This window comes from Oscarella lobularis, chromosome 18, assembly GCF_947507565.1.
Source record: "Oscarella lobularis chromosome 18, ooOscLobu1.1, whole genome shotgun sequence".
NCBI lineage: Eukaryota > Metazoa > Porifera > Homoscleromorpha > Homosclerophorida > Oscarellidae > Oscarella > Oscarella lobularis.
In genome coordinates, this window is record NC_089192.1 from 841,712 (window position 1) to 856,512 (window position 14,801).

Below are 14,801 nucleotides of genomic sequence, written 5' to 3' on the forward strand. Positions count from 1 at the left end.
TGTTCCCGTATGCCTTCCCACGCGGGCCTTCCTACACTGTCATTTTAGAATCCCTCCTAGACAATAATTGCATAAAAGATAAGTATGAGTCCGAACACAAGAACAAACAGTGTCGTAAAAGTCATTATAGCCAGTGTTTGCCAGGCGGAAAGAAATCTTTTTCTTCGTCGAATCGTTAACTGGCTTTTTCCCGACAACAAATCGCTAAGTTTCGTCACGAGAACGCCGCCCGTTTCCAACGAGCCATCAGCATGACCAAAAACAAATCTTTTGAAAAAAGGCAAAACGAGTAACTATTTATATATTAATTTAAATTTATTGCCACCTATCGGGTCTCAGCAGAACAAGCTCAGCTTTATGGCTTGTGAACCACGACTCGAGTTCCTTATTTTCGTCAATAATACAAACAGATTCCTCTACATGGCAAACAATGTACAGATAATCTAGCAGCACGAGCGCGCGTTAGTACCAGAAAAATAAGGAGCCCCTTCCTCCACAGCACTACCACGTGGTAAAACGATTATAAACGTGCAACCAATGCGCTTCAATAGAAGCTGCATTGCCGTGCCAATGAAATGCTTGGGATTCGTGTTCCAAGCAAGGGCAGCAAAGCCAGAGCCAAGGGCCTAAAAATATTAAAAATACGCGTAATAAATATCTAAACTCCTATTTCAATTAAAGAATATCCTAATGGCCACGTGGATGTGTAGACAATACCTTATCCAATAGAACCAATTCTCCCGATTTTCTGACGTAAGGCTGAATGAAGAGTTCCCCGGATCCCAACGAACGATCATCGATGAAACCGCTCGTAATCGTCGCGCAAGGCTTTCCCTTGTCCTCCTCCAGATAGGCGCGCGTTCTCGGCGTCATCATCATGATGTGAAATAAAATATTGCGAACGAAAATGGCAATGGGATTTCGATACTTTGTCGTCATCCCATACGCTATTAATAAAAATAAATAAATAAAGAAGATATTATCTCATCTATATATATACCCAGTGCGTGATTAATCATTTCCTTGACGTGCGGACTTCTCTCCAACTCGTAGCTTCCAATCAGTCGATCGACGCCCGTTCCCGCTTGCATCGACTTGATGTCGTCCCACATAGACATCTTCTCCACAGATTGAGACAATGGCAACGATGACGTCGACGACCGTTTGCCGCCGCCGCCGCCACTTTGAGCTACATTAGAATTGAGAGGACTACCAAGAACAACGGCGATTTTCCAGCACAGATTGGCTGCATCTCGAATACCACTGCACATGCCTACACATAACACGCATAGATAAATAAGTACTTACAAAATATTGATAATTGTACCTGTGCTTCCTTGTCCGCGAAAAGGAGGTAGACAGTGAGCGGCGTCTCCAAGGAGAAACGACTGGCCAACGTTCCATCTTTCTACCTAATAATAGGAATCGATTTTTTTATTATAAGAATTGAATCTCTGTGCGTGCTCGCCTGTCGAGAGTGGAATTTGTAGACGATTCTTCGACAGAATTCCAGTTTCGACGAATCGATTCCAATAGAGTCGAGCATTTTCGCGACGTTTTCTAATCTCGTCATTTCCTCCGCATCTTCATGACTAAAAAACCCCCCCAAATACATAGGAAATAAATTCTAGGTTATCTCCGCGCACTCTCTCAGAAGAAATTCAAATCGGCGAAAATTCTCGGGCAAAGGCACGTGCAAGAACGGCCGATGTCCGTCGAAAACGTACGTAAAATGAGGCCACTCTTTGGAAATCTTTTCATCGGTAGTATGAACGTCAAGCACAAGCCATCTTTCCACTATAAGAACACCCCATATATGTAGTATACTATATGTATGTATGTATGTCCCTATATGACATCTTACTTTCTGCAAGCCCAACGTATCGGAGTCGGAGTTTTCTTCGAATGATGCTTCGGCCTCCATCGCAGCCAAGGACATAGCGCGCCGTACATACTTCCTCTTTCAGTCCGCCGACATATTTCGCTCTAACTCCAACCGTCCCATCAGCAGCCTCGCCAACATTCAAAACCTAAGAAAGTAATTTTTCAAATATCTCTCTTAATATTAGTATTATTTTGAATGCTATCTTACCTCATATCCTAAATAGAGTTGAACGCACGGATATCGTCTGAGATTCTTTCTCAGAACTGCTTCTACGGACGGCTGAAAGAAGTAGGCCAACTTGGCGTACCCGTACTCCTGCCTATAAGCAAACCAGAGTGGGCGTGGTGAACGAGCATTCCAAATGCTATAGCTAGCGCACGCACTTGACGCGATCCAAATCGACGAGAGCGAGACCCCCATTGCGTTTTTGCTCCGTGAAGAGTTGGTAACCGACCTTGGTTACGTGTCCGTTCATCCACGTGTCCATATCGAACTGGGAAAGAAAGCGAGAGAGTGATACCCGATACCTATTATCCGGGGACCCTCGAACCTACCATTCCAAATATTCGCGTCGTTTCGCCGTCGATCGCGACCGCCCTGCACGATAAATGTAGTATGAAAACGCAATGCGCGTGCTGGCGGCAAAACTCGCCTAGGTCCCGTATAGATTTCCTGCTCTTTTTCGAAGACGATCGTCCGGACGCCGTACTTGCCGAGCAGATTGGCGGCGACGGCTCCCACGGGACCCAAACCGACGATTATGACGTCGGCGCTCAGCGCCTTGCTCGTCGACGGGCTCTCACTACTTCCTTCTGCTGTCATTTATCGGAGCATATCACGGGAGCATTGATATTAATTGGATCACTGCACTGTACAGAAAACGCCAAGCTTTCCTTCGAACGCCCGTTTGTTTGCAGGACCATGAAATAAATTCATTTGATTGAAGGCGGTTTTCAGCGTGCCAGGAAGTCTGGCGAACGAACGTCTGACGTAAAACTCCCGGATTATCTACAGTGCACAAAAATAGTCATACAGTAGTCGAGCTGAAATCTATTATGGGCAGATTAATTAATTGTATAACGTAACGAAGCCTACGTGAACGCCGGAGGAATTCCGGAAGAGAGATATAAATTAATTAATATCCTGCAGCTGCATTAGAGATGACGTGGTCGGATGCTATCCAGTCAAAAAAAAAACACTATCGACGGTATGGAACGAATTTTTCTAAACTTCCCAGGACGTGTTATGACTCTTTCCTCTTCCACGTGCACTACGCGTGGTAGCTAATTAGGTCGAACAAAGACGAACCAATAGGCGCAAAGAAACATCAATTACCCGTAGCCCAAGCCCAACCTCCCCCTCCTCGCCCTTATATAATCCAGTGGAACGTTGTACCACTCGTTCCTGCCGTGTATGGAAGACGACTGCTCGACGTCAACGATGTCAATCGGATTCATAGGCGCAGGCAAAATGGCTCAGGCGATGACGCGCGGTTTCCTAGCGTCAGGTCAGCGACAGAAAAACGAACAAATCCCCCACGCGCGCAACCCTCAATATGCCAGACACAAAAGAGATGCCCCGAGAGCACGAACGATCCCCGAGCGAACCTCTAAACGAAGATTTTAGGTATCGTAGCAAAAGAACGCATAACGGCCAGCGCTCCGACTCCCCAATCGATCGAACTAATCAAGGTAAACCTTTCTCCCCCGTACAGAGCCATCTGGGGTAGTCCTAGTCTACTATCTCTCTTTCTATCTCTATCTCCCTTTTTTTCGAAGACGTTTGGTATCAATGTGACGACGAATAATCGATTGACGGTCGAGAAGAGCAAAGTCGTCGTCGTCGCCGTCAAACCGAACGTCGTTCCCGTCGTTCTGCGCGAAGTGTCGTCGTGCGTCACGCGCGATCATCTCGTCGTTTCCATAGCGGCCGGCGTCAAGTTGGAGTCAATCGAACGGGTGAGGAACGAATGAATTTCAGTCAGAATCCCGTACCCCTAGCCGGATATCCGGTATACTTACGAACGTTTTTCTCTCTGTGTGTCTGTAGGATTTGCCGCCTGAGTCGAGAGTCGTTCGCGTTATGCCCAACACTCCCTGTCTCGTGCAGAAAGCCGCTTCCGTTTTGTCGACGGGTCGATGGGTGAAAAACGGCGACGGGGAGCTCGTCAAAAAGCTGATGAAATCGGTGGGAAGTTGCGAGGAGTCGAGCGAACCGATACTGGATGCTGTGACGGCGTTGAGTGGCTGCGGACCCGGATATATCTTCATGGCGATCGACGCGCTTGCAGACGGCGGAGTCAAGTGCGGACTTCCCAGGGAAATGGCGATACAACTTGCAGCGCAAACAGTACAGGTAATCCTTTTCTAAAATAGAAATGCTTATTAATATTTATTGATTTATATTTTAGGGTGCTGCTAATATGGTACTTGAAACGGGTAAACATCCTGCTCAGTTGAAAGACGACGTCTGCTCTCCCGGCGGTGCGACGATCGAGGCTGTGAGTCGGTTGGAGAAGGCCGGCTTTCGGGGCGCTCTCATCGAAGCCGTGGAGACGGCGTATCAAAAGGCCCTTTTCTTAGGAGGCGGACAGAAGAAATAGGATCCATCCATTTCTAGTAGCGACAGGTGTATCATAGATGAAGTTTTTCGAATTCAATAAATCTCTAATTCATTTTCACAATCACACACCGAGAGACAGCGATACGATCACGTGAGAACAGACATGCCTACACAACAAAGCCACCCAAAAAAAAGAAAGAGAGAGAGAGAGTTGTCTGCAAAAACGCCAAATGAAGCCAAACCAGTGGAGCGATCTCTGACCTGCGGTTAGCCGGCGATATCAGTGGGCTCAGTCACCATCGTCTTGCCATTCCATTTACTCTTATATTGCTCTGGCAGAGGAACCTCAGTCTAGCGAGAAAATGAAGCGTCGTAGTTAAGTAGAGCACGCAGCAAAACCATGGAAACCACCCAGGGACTTATTAGTACAAAGAATCCCTCATAGATGTACTCATTGAAAACTGAGACCGGGAGGAGGAGTAGGAGAAAAGAAGCACTCAGTATACCAAGGAGGGGCCCTTCTCTTCAGAGTCATTTTCTCTGAAACGTGGCTGTGTGTGTGTGTGTGCATTCTTACAAAATCTCCATCGTCTTGAGGAATCATGACGTTCATTTCCGATGACTTGGCCATGACAATGTCGGCAGAACGGCACTCCTTGCTCAAATAGACTTGGCAGCCGTCCGTCTTGTCGATGTTCACAGTGGGGACACTTTCCATGATCTGTATGTATCATCCATTTCACCCCTAATACGAATAATGCAGGTCTCGCTTCACCTGGGCTTGGATGCGTTGGGAGTTGATGATATCAATACCGGAGATACATTTATCAACGACAATGGCACACTTTTTGCAAGAATCTATAAAAACAATTCCTAATAATCAATACCGTAATTAATCTCTTACCAAGAGTGACGTTATTGACTCTTCCCTTGACGACGATAGTCGAATCAACGCAGCGAAACACGTAGACGGATTGAGACATGTTGGTTTGATCAACGACAAGTTGATCAGCCCCTTGCTTCTTTTCTTGATATTCCTAATGAAATTATGAAAAAACGAAGTCTCTCCTCTCGCAATAATTCGTACTATGGCCCATTTCTTTCCATCCAATCGAAATACGGGATCCTTTTTGACTTGAGCAGCCGGTTTCTTGGCCGCTGCTCCCGTTGTAGCGGCTGGTTTAGCGTCGCTTGCCTTGACAACGGACGCCGCGCGTAGCGACGGATTCTTATGCGTCATCTGATCCCTGCTGACATGCTTCAAACCTGAATAAATAACCGATTAATAGAATTATTGAAATTATGATTATTGGTTACCTGAAGTTACGTTCGAGCCTTTATTGAGCGAAGCAAAAAGGCCAGACATATCCGGTTTCTTGGCTCCTGTATCAGCAGCCGGACCTGGCGGAACAATGGCAGGAGGAGGTGGGGGAGGAGGTCCAGGTGCCGGTGCTGCAGCACTTCCAGCTGAAGCAATAGGACCCTAATACCACCAATTAAATAAACATATACTATCCAATACTTTTAATTATACGGATGAGTTCCAGGAGAGTTTTTTCAGGTGGTACTTTTTAACGTACTCTTGAAGTGAATCCCACAGAGCGTAGTACGTATCGGCCCACTTCACTTGGTTATCATCCCTAAATTAGAATAATTAATTAATTAATTAATTAATTAATTAGCATACTTACTTTCCCTTGAATTCTTTCTTGACGCGGTTGCCATAGAACTTGGCAGATTCGCCTCCCTCTTTTACAAACACCGAAGGCTTGGGAACCTAAATCACATATACATATATATATATATAAAATAATTCAATTTAATTTCATCTTTTTGTCTTACTACAGTCACCCAGCCCAAAGCTTGTATGCCATCGCCAACGCAAGAGAAGTGATTGAACTGCGCATGCCCGCGACGTTTCTCCTTGAAGTCCTACGCAAAGAAAGAAAATTGATTGAGAATCCACGCCCCCCTCTTCCGTTAACTCTCACCTGAACTTTTACTATTGCCTCCGATGTCGGTTTCAATAGCTGCTGCAGGACGGAAGGCTAAGGAGAAACCCGGAAAAATGACCGAAAAGCGGAAGGAGGAGGCGGGGCCCCCTTACTCCAGGTTCTTTGCATTTCGATACGATTTCGAGGAAATTGCGCTGGGCTTCGAACGCCCCCTTGACGAATTGCACCTAAAAGAGCGTATCGTCGCGCGCAAATCGTTTGCGGTGCCCCATTCGGACTCTACTCACTTGTTCGACGAGATCGCCGCCGATTTTCGCTGTAAGATCGACGAACGGTCCCAATTTCTCTTTCAAAAGCTAAACAAAACGTCAAACGGCGTCTACAGTTTCGTTTTTCGAGTCGTACCGTGTCGAAAGCGGCGAGGAATTCCGATCCAGGACCTAAACGAGAAACAGTTCGATTTGCGACGTTTTCGATGCGCTTCGCACGCACTCGTCTCAGATATGCTTTCTTCTGCTCCGCCGCTTCGATTGGCGACGTTTTCCAAGCGCGTGGTGACGCTTTCGAGGCGAGACACGAGTTTAGCTAAATCGGCAGCCATTTTATCCGGGAGTGACCGGTGCTTAGCCTATCACGTGTTCGTCAAACCGCACTTTCGCTACTTTCGGTCCCACTAGAGTACAATTGATTGCACAATCCCCAGCCAGATATTTTTTGCGCACCCTGTTGAAGTTTAGCTCGATCTGCTGCAAGCTGTGTAAACGGCCTCGATCACCTGTTTGTCCTAATTAAAATCGTATTGAATTGCAGCGACCTATTTGCAGCGACCTATTTGCAGCAACTTTGACCTGTGCACGCTCCTCAACGATAAGTGATACGGAAATAAAACTACACCACAGTGTACCTGTGCCAATTACGTCATTGTACGTCACACACTCTCACCTACGACCATAAAAGGCGGTCAGGAGCTAAATTTAGCACTGGTGTAGCAAATTATATGCCAAGGGTAAAGCGCAGTACACTCGCAGACCCGACACCGAAGAATAGGAGAGATGTCGGGCAAGCGAAAAATCCTCACCTTGAAAGAGGGTGTACTCGACAAATACGGCGGCCGTTTCCGCAAGCGCTGGAACCCGCGCTTCTTCGTCCTAAGTCCTCAGATGCTCTGTTATTTCAAAGGCGAGGACATGCGCTCCCTGACCCTGAGCGACCAATCGTCGGGAACGCCGCCGCCGCCGCCGCCGCAACCGCCGCCGCAACCGCCGCCGTCGCAATCGTCATCGAAGACGCCTCTACCCGTACGATCGCGCGATCGCGTCTTTCTTTCGACGATAACGAAAATATCGTACGTCGCCGACAAAAAACGACCGTACGCGTTTCTCGTCGAAGCGTCGACGTATCGACAGCGACTCCTGCTCGCCGCGCCAACGGAAAGCGAGCGCGACGAGTGGATGGAAGCGATCAAGGCGGCGAAAGAGAAGGAAGATCGCGAGGAGGAGACGAGCGACTTGCGAAAGAGTTTTCGACGCTTGGATTCGCATTTGAAGCGCGTTACGCTCGTCAAGGAAGGCGGCAGCATCGGATGCACGATCAAGATTTGCGGGGGCCCCGTTCTCGTCAATCGAGTCGTTCCAGACGGGCCCATTGCGCAGACGGGCGTCTTGAAACCCGGTAAGAACTGGTAATTAGTGCTTCCTTCTGACAGGCGTGCGGGGGTGTGGACAAGGAAGCTAGAGCGCGAAAAAAATTAGTTTGCACGTGCTTAGTGAATAGTTAATAATTTATCACGCACGTGTTAGAATATGTATCATTTCTTTTTTTCACTTAGGTGATCAGATACTCGAGATACACGGAAGTTCGCTCGCCGGTCTCAACATGGACGACATAGTAAAAATTCTCAAAGACGCGCCCACCGTTTTCATAGCGACGATTCGTCCGATGACGTCGACGTCTCGTCCGCCCATCGATCCGGACGCCCCGCCCGTCGACTACGCGCAAATCGACTACGACAAGACGGCCGAACAGGTGAAGGAGAGCGAAAAGGTCCCCTTTCGAAATCCCTTCGCTTGTCCCCCCTCGCTTCCTCTTCTCGAAAGCCTGGGCGTCGGCGATCAAGCGGGCGCGTTCAGCACCGACGACGATTCGGATGGGGACGCGCATAGCGGGGGACACTCGCCGCGGCCTTCGCCGCATCCCGTTCGGGCTAGGGGAGACGACGACGAGACGTCGGAGGACAAGGTCAATTACGCGGAATTGAAATGGCAGAGCGGGGGCAGAGCGAAGAGAGGCGACTGATGATGATGTGATGTGTGCGCTGAGTGCACGCGCGCTCGATTGACTGACGTTCGAAGAGTAGGAGAATTTAATTGATAATTAATTAATTTCGTGCACCAATAAAAGTTTGAGAAATTATTCGGCGATCGCGTGACGCAAACTAATCACTCCGAAAATAGACGCAGTCAAGCCTATCACGCCGAACGACGCGTAGCCAAACGTATCGTACAAAAAGGGCCCCCCGAATGGGGACAAGAGTTGAATGAGAGCGTTTATTGATGCCGAAAGGCCGAGAGCCGTTCCCGCCGACGTTTGGCGTTTTGATAAAAGAGACATCACGGTGATTACAAACAGAGTGCCGGGAAGAAGAATCAAGGTCAAGCACGTGTATAAAGCAACCATATTGGGGATGAATATCTACGTATAGACAGGTACACATAGCATTGAAAAGAGTGCGCGCCAACTTTTCTTATCACCGTGATAAAAAAGGCTAGGCCTGTTGCTATGAGAGACCACCGAATGATCTTCTGTTGGGAAAAGCGCCCTATAGGGCCAATGAGAACCCCTTGGGTGACCTGAAAATTGCTATGACGTCATATTCGCTATTTAAATATTCGTACTGCAACTAGAAGATGTTCTAGCGCCGGGACGAATCTCACGTCATCGTCGTCGTTGACTCCAAAACGTTGCTTAGCGACGAGAGGAAGAGCGGAGTGCAAAGCACTCAGCGGAAATTGGGTTAAAAATTGAACGAGAAGAAGAACGAAAAGAGAAATAGCTATACGAGGTTATGACGTCACGCAACGCAAGTGAGCTGTAGATACCTGTATCAGATACTTTGCTATTGCTACCATGAGTTCTATTAGGGGAGGGAGATCCGAGATATTTGATGGCAATGGGAAAAAGAAGACAAAGATATGCCAGGAAGGACAGAACGACGAGAAAATGATCACGTGATTGGCTTGCCAGCCAGTGGCCAATGAGGGGACCGGAAAACATGCCAATTCCATATGACATCATCAGACGACCAACGTGAACCAGTCTATCTAATATTCCCTCCTATGGATTCTCGTAGGAAATGATTAGAATAGCAATTACCTTTCTGTGACGTCAGGAAAGAAAGAACTATGAGACCTCCTGGGGAAAATTTCAAATCCAAATGCGTTGCCTATGGAGGTCCCGGATTACCTAATAGTGGATCACTCGACGACGTTATTAGAATCGATGCAATTGTCGCTTCTTTCGTTGCTAGGGCTTCGATCATGTGACCGAGAAGTGCGACGGCGATCGACGCGACGAGAGCGAATTTCGGAGTCATTGTGTCGCTGAAGCGACCGAAGAGTGCGGCGGAGACGATTTGAATCGACGCCGTCCCGATTCGAAGCCAGTTTGAGTCGATTTCAGTGGTCACGTGACTCCAATAGAGCAGAGAAGAGAGAAAGACGACGAAATGAGTGGCCAGAATCATTTTCCAGTGATTCGCGCCCGTTTTGCATTCCGATTGATTGCCGTCTTGACTTTCTGGAGTCGAGCTGGGCCTCGTTTCGAGCGTCGTTCGACGCATCTTCGGAAACAATCCGGGAGTTCTCTTTCACCGCACCGTCCCGTATTCCTGCGAAAACCGAAGGAAAAACGATGATTATTGTTCAGAAGGAGTCTGGAAAGCGTCTTCAAGTATCCGAAGTACGTTATTCCGACGTTCACGGTTGCCTTTGAGCTCGATTTTGACTCGTCCAGCTCGATATCTACGATCCGCCCGCGAAAGCGACCGAACCGTATGAAATTCGACCACGCAGTGCCTTCGAAGAACAGATTGCAGCTGTTCGACGTCAAATATGGGCCGCAAACGACGTCATAAAGGTGAGAATCCGAAAAAAACGGGGCTTCTATTTAGCGTGACACTCTCACTCTAGGAAAGAACGTCGACCGTTAGAGCACGCTACAACAAAGCAAAAGCAGTTATAAAAGGCAGAATACCTTTATTAGTTAATTAATTAATTGATTAATTAATTAATTAACTATAGAATATTCTGCGGTAATAAAAGCTGAGAAGGATCTAGTTCCCAAAGCAGCTGCTGTTTCATTGGCAGCAGCAATTGGGTTCACACTAGCAGGAAGTAAATAATCTAATATACTTTTTAATTTAAACCTCAATATGCGTCTTCTATATAAGGATCACGTTCTCGTCGCATTTTGTTTCCAGTCGTCGGAGCGAGTGTGACGGCGGGAATTTGCTTTCCCAATTTAGCCTACGTTCCAGCCAAAAGGTTCTACGACAGACTAAAGGAAAAATACCTACCCAAGCAGCCAGCAATTACAACGGAGAAAAAACTTAGCGACGGTCGTCAAGACAACGAAATTGTGATCCAACCCGATCCAGGACAGAACGATCCCAAAGACACAGACATGTACACAGAACACAGTAGATGAAACTAATAAACTAATAGTAATAATGAGTGTGGGCGTGGTTCGGTGTGTGTTTTTTATATGAGAAACACGGTGTCGTCTGCTACCATGAGTTGATTTGCGTCTTGCATGGCTGAAAGAGCAGCTTGCATTTCGACGTCATCGAAGTCGTTTTCCACTTTCGCTTTGAGGGTATCCATGGAAACGCTTTGAGAGTGCTCCGTGGAGAAAAGTTGAAAGACGAGACTCCGGAATAGAGCCAATCTATATGACCCCCAATATTACGTATTTAATTGATTATCTTTTTTATGGATTTGCCTGTCATCTGAAATGTCCGGCCTTGTTCTTTTGGCAGGTGGAAACTCTTCGGAATTAATCGAGATCTATACGTGTTGATACACTGTATCTATTTCATTTCTACCTTCGCTTTGTTCCCCCGAGATTGCACCCCTTCTTCTGCTTGATCTACGACGCGATTCTTGGGTCTCCTCACTCTCTTCTTCGCCTTCTCTTTCCTCCTCTTCCTCCTCTTCCCCCTCCTCACCTTCGCTATCATTGAGAGAAGTCTCTTTCACTGCAACCTAGCAAAGAAATAAATGATTTAGCATAAATGGTCTGGATTTCGTGCTTTTTTGAAGTAGGCAAAATTGATCATTTCTATAGCAAACTTTGCATCAACCTAAGGCAGAGATATTACTAAATAAAATTCCTAATTAGACTCTCTCGCCTCTGTTATTGTTTTTGACGTCCTGACTTTAGCGTGCGCTGTAGAAAATCGTATCATCGTTTCCAAAGTCCTCGCAGTGACCGGTTGCGTCTTGAGAAATTAATTATTCATGTATCTATTAAATCTCCTCGTACCTTCGCTTTGTTTGTTCCCGTTGTGTCTTGGGCTCTCAATTTTGAATATTCAGCGGCTATCAGATCGCAAGCCTCTCGAGTCAACCGAGGCTAAAGAGTATTGATGTTCATATCAGTATCTACTATATACCATCTATCATACTTTCATAAGTTTCACAACGTGGACAAATTTCTTCAGAAAATTCATAGCCACAATTTTAGTACCAAATCTACTCGTCACATATTATTCTCTACGTCACAATTAACTTATATTAACTCGCTTTTTTGCAGATGATTTCTTGCCGTGAAATACCGGATCATACTTTTCAAAAATTGAAGATTTGCCATCACTTTCCGACTGCCCCCCATCTATATCCATAGTGGTTAGGACGTCTGAACCAAAGGCAATAGGCAAAGCTGAAAAAAAGCAATAAATAATTGAAGACTATTAAGATTTGACATCCACCTTCTCCATCTTGTTCTCCCGGAGCTCGATATCTATGCATTCTCACCACGTGTTCGGATATGGCTCGGTCTCGCTCAGCATCCATCTTATAGAAACAGCTCCTTTCTACATCATATATATGTATGTATATATACCCCCACCTCATCTAAGACAATAAAGATAAGATCGAAGCGAGACAGTAGAGAATCTTGAAGCCCAATATTATCCATTGGAGGCTTATACTCGTCGTACTTAATTAAAAAATTGCTATTATTGATTTTTAATCTGATTATTGCCTCTCACTCTTCCGTATACGGGATTCGCTGCAGCCAATACCGAGCATCTGGCATTGAGTTTGGCGTGGATGCCCGCTTTTGCTATGGTAACTTGTCCCTGTTCCATCACCTCATGAATTGCAGTTCTATCTATATCACTCATCTAAAAAGAGGCCAGGATTAGGAGTCCTCTAATCATTTATTAATCGATTAGTATGAACTTTGTCGAATTCATCAATGCAAACAACGCCACGATCTGCTAAAACCATGGCACCCGCTTCCAGGCTTCTTTCTCCTAATTATACATTAGTCAATTACTATTCTTTATCTTTACGTACCGGAATCTTTGTCGGTTGTCACGGCAGCGGTGAGTCCAACGCCCGTGGAGCCTCGACCCGTCGTTGCAACAGCTCTTGGTGCTGTGTGTAGCACATATCTAAACATCAGTAATCAGATTTTTATTTAAACGTATAAGTGCTGCAAAACCGTAGCATCTGAGACTTGGCAGTAGAAGGATCGCCAATGAGCAAAATATTAATATCGCTAATAGAAAAAAAAGGATACATATAGATATATGAACGTTTTCTCTCTATACCCTCTGAGTCTCGTCCCGTTATCCAGAATCTTCTCCACTCCTCCAACAAGCATGCATAGGACCGCTTTCTTTATATAGTCGTGTCCGTGAATTGAAGGAGCCAATGACTTGGCCAACATATCAAACGGATTCTACATAGAGACGTATCCCCCCTTTTCATTTTTCCCCTATAGACTAAGTAGCAATTTACAAATTTCGTCTGACGACTGAATTGTCTTATTTTCGCCACGTCATCAGCGGTGAGAAGAGGAGTGACTTCCTTTGTCATAACGCGGATATTGTTCGCCAAGACGATGCTTCGAAATGAGCCTGAAGTGTAGCCCCCTCGTTTTCCGGGAAGACATCGATAGATGCCAATCACTTGAATACGATCACCCGGCTAAGGATATATCAATTAATACTTTAAATTATTGGTTATAGTGTCTTCTCACTTTGCATTTGTCTACCATATCTCCATCGGCAACAATGTCAACAGAACGAGGCAACTGACCAGCTGGAGCCTTCTCCGGCATTTCCTAATATTCAATAGAAAAAAATCTCATACTTTTGCTATTTCTTTACCTGTATGCTAAATGATTGATTATCTTGATATATAGAGAGTCCGTATTCAGTTTGAAGTGGATGTCCCTCATCATCCTATTTATAACGCATTCCAGTATCAGCGCTAATTGCGGGATTAAATCAACCTTGGTTGGGTATGCCGAAGTGCTAGGAAAAGCGTCCAATGACGTCAGATCAGTATAACGTCGTTCCATCGTCTTTTTCGTTGCAGGGCAATAGTGAACACTCTTGACGACCTTGGGTCGAACCAGCGAGCCTGGCAAAGATATATATATAAAGATTATATATATCCAACCAAAGGACATCCTCGTACATTTCGTCACAATTCCTTCCACGCACACGAGACTTCCCAAATAGCTCGAAACGAGTGATCGAGGCGTCGTGTGATTTTTTCCAAAACTGCCAAATAAGGTTACGGTGCCGTATTTTTTAAAAATATTTTTTAAATTAATTGACCTTCCTTCGAATCCGACGAAGAATTCTTCGAATTGTTTCGCGTAGACGGCGTCCGTCGAACTGACGAAATCGTGAAGGGCTCGCTGTTTCGTGGACGAAAGAAATAAGAAATCGCTTCTCCGAAGACGAATGGCTTACTTGGAATGGAATAATTTCGTCTACGGCTTCGTCTAGAAGTCTACAGACAAGAGGCTATTAAAGATGAGGTCCCTCTCGAGGAATCTCGTTTACCGGGCGGCGCGTTTCGGATTTTTTCGACGTAGATCGTTGATGTTGATGATTACTCGGTTCTCGCCTTTGCGAATCATCTCCTTTACTTTGTTGCTTGACGTCGAATCGTCTCGCTGTGCGATCGAAACTGTAGAACGCGACGTGAAGTTGGCTTCGGCTGCAAACCTCGTCATCGAGAAAGTCGAGATATTCGCGCTGAATTGATCTAGACTCCTGATCCACGTCCATAGTAGGAAAACCGCGAAAACCGGCGATATGGCGCCAAGAAGGTGACCTTATAAGGCGCACTAGGTGGCCCGGACTAGTCGCATCGTAG

General features: G+C 46.1%; 7 protein-coding genes across 7 annotated transcripts; 3 read left to right on the forward strand and 4 right to left on the reverse strand.

Moving 5' to 3' along the window:
- Positions 1 to 24: 24 nt before the first annotated feature.
- Positions 25 to 3,172, reverse strand: LOC136197748 (3-(3-hydroxy-phenyl)propionate/3-hydroxycinnamic acid hydroxylase-like). Its single transcript, XM_065987567.1, has 13 exons — positions 2,538 to 3,172; positions 2,440 to 2,482; positions 2,269 to 2,378; positions 2,093 to 2,204; positions 1,865 to 2,030; positions 1,647 to 1,797; positions 1,469 to 1,592; positions 1,328 to 1,412; positions 1,001 to 1,273; positions 718 to 947; positions 470 to 626; positions 326 to 416; positions 25 to 267 (listed from the first exon to the last, which is right to left on the reverse strand). Exons 1-13 carry the CDS (start codon positions 2,705 to 2,707, stop codon positions 57 to 59), a joined length of 1,923 nt encoding a protein of 640 aa, XP_065843639.1. The 5' UTR covers positions 2,708 to 3,172; the 3' UTR covers positions 25 to 56.
- Positions 3,173 to 3,237: 65 nt separating this feature from the next.
- LOC136197763 (pyrroline-5-carboxylate reductase 2-like) lies at positions 3,238 to 4,568 on the forward strand. Its single transcript, XM_065987585.1, has 5 exons — positions 3,238 to 3,392; positions 3,512 to 3,576; positions 3,664 to 3,843; positions 3,935 to 4,240; positions 4,296 to 4,568. The coding sequence occupies exons 1-5, from the start codon at positions 3,299 to 3,301 to the stop codon at positions 4,485 to 4,487; spliced, it is 837 nt and encodes a 278-aa protein (XP_065843657.1). The 5' UTR covers positions 3,238 to 3,298; the 3' UTR covers positions 4,488 to 4,568.
- LOC136197755 (adenylyl cyclase-associated protein 1-like) lies at positions 4,517 to 7,241 on the reverse strand. The gene is made up of 15 exons (XM_065987576.1): positions 7,125 to 7,241; positions 6,895 to 7,075; positions 6,808 to 6,842; positions 6,690 to 6,758; positions 6,555 to 6,629; positions 6,439 to 6,495; positions 6,290 to 6,379; positions 6,139 to 6,224; positions 5,982 to 6,087; positions 5,765 to 5,930; positions 5,535 to 5,713; positions 5,352 to 5,484; positions 5,223 to 5,305; positions 5,025 to 5,168; positions 4,517 to 4,798 (listed from the first exon to the last, which is right to left on the reverse strand). The coding sequence occupies exons 2-15, from the start codon at positions 7,001 to 7,003 to the stop codon at positions 4,715 to 4,717; spliced, it is 1,416 nt and encodes a 471-aa protein (XP_065843648.1). The 5' UTR covers positions 7,004 to 7,075; positions 7,125 to 7,241; the 3' UTR covers positions 4,517 to 4,714.
- A 175-nt stretch (positions 7,242 to 7,416) lies between these two features.
- Positions 7,417 to 8,814, forward strand: LOC136197770 (patj homolog). The gene is made up of 2 exons (XM_065987593.1): positions 7,417 to 8,073; positions 8,231 to 8,814. Exons 1-2 carry the CDS (start codon positions 7,455 to 7,457, stop codon positions 8,695 to 8,697), a joined length of 1,086 nt encoding a protein of 361 aa, XP_065843665.1. The 5' UTR covers positions 7,417 to 7,454; the 3' UTR covers positions 8,698 to 8,814.
- Positions 8,747 to 10,551, reverse strand: LOC136197758 (solute carrier family 22 member 18-like). The gene is made up of 7 exons (XM_065987578.1): positions 10,364 to 10,551; positions 9,865 to 10,288; positions 9,775 to 9,813; positions 9,501 to 9,722; positions 9,297 to 9,454; positions 9,153 to 9,251; positions 8,747 to 9,093 (listed from the first exon to the last, which is right to left on the reverse strand). The coding sequence occupies exons 2-7, from the start codon at positions 10,238 to 10,240 to the stop codon at positions 8,812 to 8,814; spliced, it is 1,176 nt and encodes a 391-aa protein (XP_065843650.1). The 5' UTR covers positions 10,241 to 10,288; positions 10,364 to 10,551; the 3' UTR covers positions 8,747 to 8,811.
- On the forward strand, positions 10,239 to 11,199 carry LOC136197766 (uncharacterized). The gene is made up of 5 exons (XM_065987589.1): positions 10,239 to 10,359; positions 10,414 to 10,536; positions 10,590 to 10,644; positions 10,701 to 10,793; positions 10,850 to 11,199. Exons 1-5 carry the CDS (start codon positions 10,312 to 10,314, stop codon positions 11,104 to 11,106), a joined length of 576 nt encoding a protein of 191 aa, XP_065843661.1. The 5' UTR covers positions 10,239 to 10,311; the 3' UTR covers positions 11,107 to 11,199.
- On the reverse strand, positions 11,036 to 14,774 carry LOC136197745 (DNA replication licensing factor MCM3-like). The gene is made up of 24 exons (XM_065987565.1): positions 14,651 to 14,774; positions 14,486 to 14,598; positions 14,393 to 14,432; positions 14,255 to 14,337; positions 14,112 to 14,197; positions 13,924 to 14,054; positions 13,799 to 13,873; positions 13,669 to 13,752; positions 13,428 to 13,616; positions 13,238 to 13,368; positions 13,129 to 13,185; positions 12,981 to 13,078; positions 12,864 to 12,937; positions 12,671 to 12,805; positions 12,529 to 12,618; positions 12,389 to 12,473; positions 12,204 to 12,339; positions 12,086 to 12,152; positions 11,944 to 12,033; positions 11,810 to 11,899; positions 11,711 to 11,761; positions 11,504 to 11,663; positions 11,401 to 11,446; positions 11,036 to 11,346 (listed from the first exon to the last, which is right to left on the reverse strand). Exons 1-24 carry the CDS (start codon positions 14,711 to 14,713, stop codon positions 11,160 to 11,162), a joined length of 2,361 nt encoding a protein of 786 aa, XP_065843637.1. The 5' UTR covers positions 14,714 to 14,774; the 3' UTR covers positions 11,036 to 11,159.
- Positions 14,775 to 14,801: the final 27 nt, after the last annotated feature.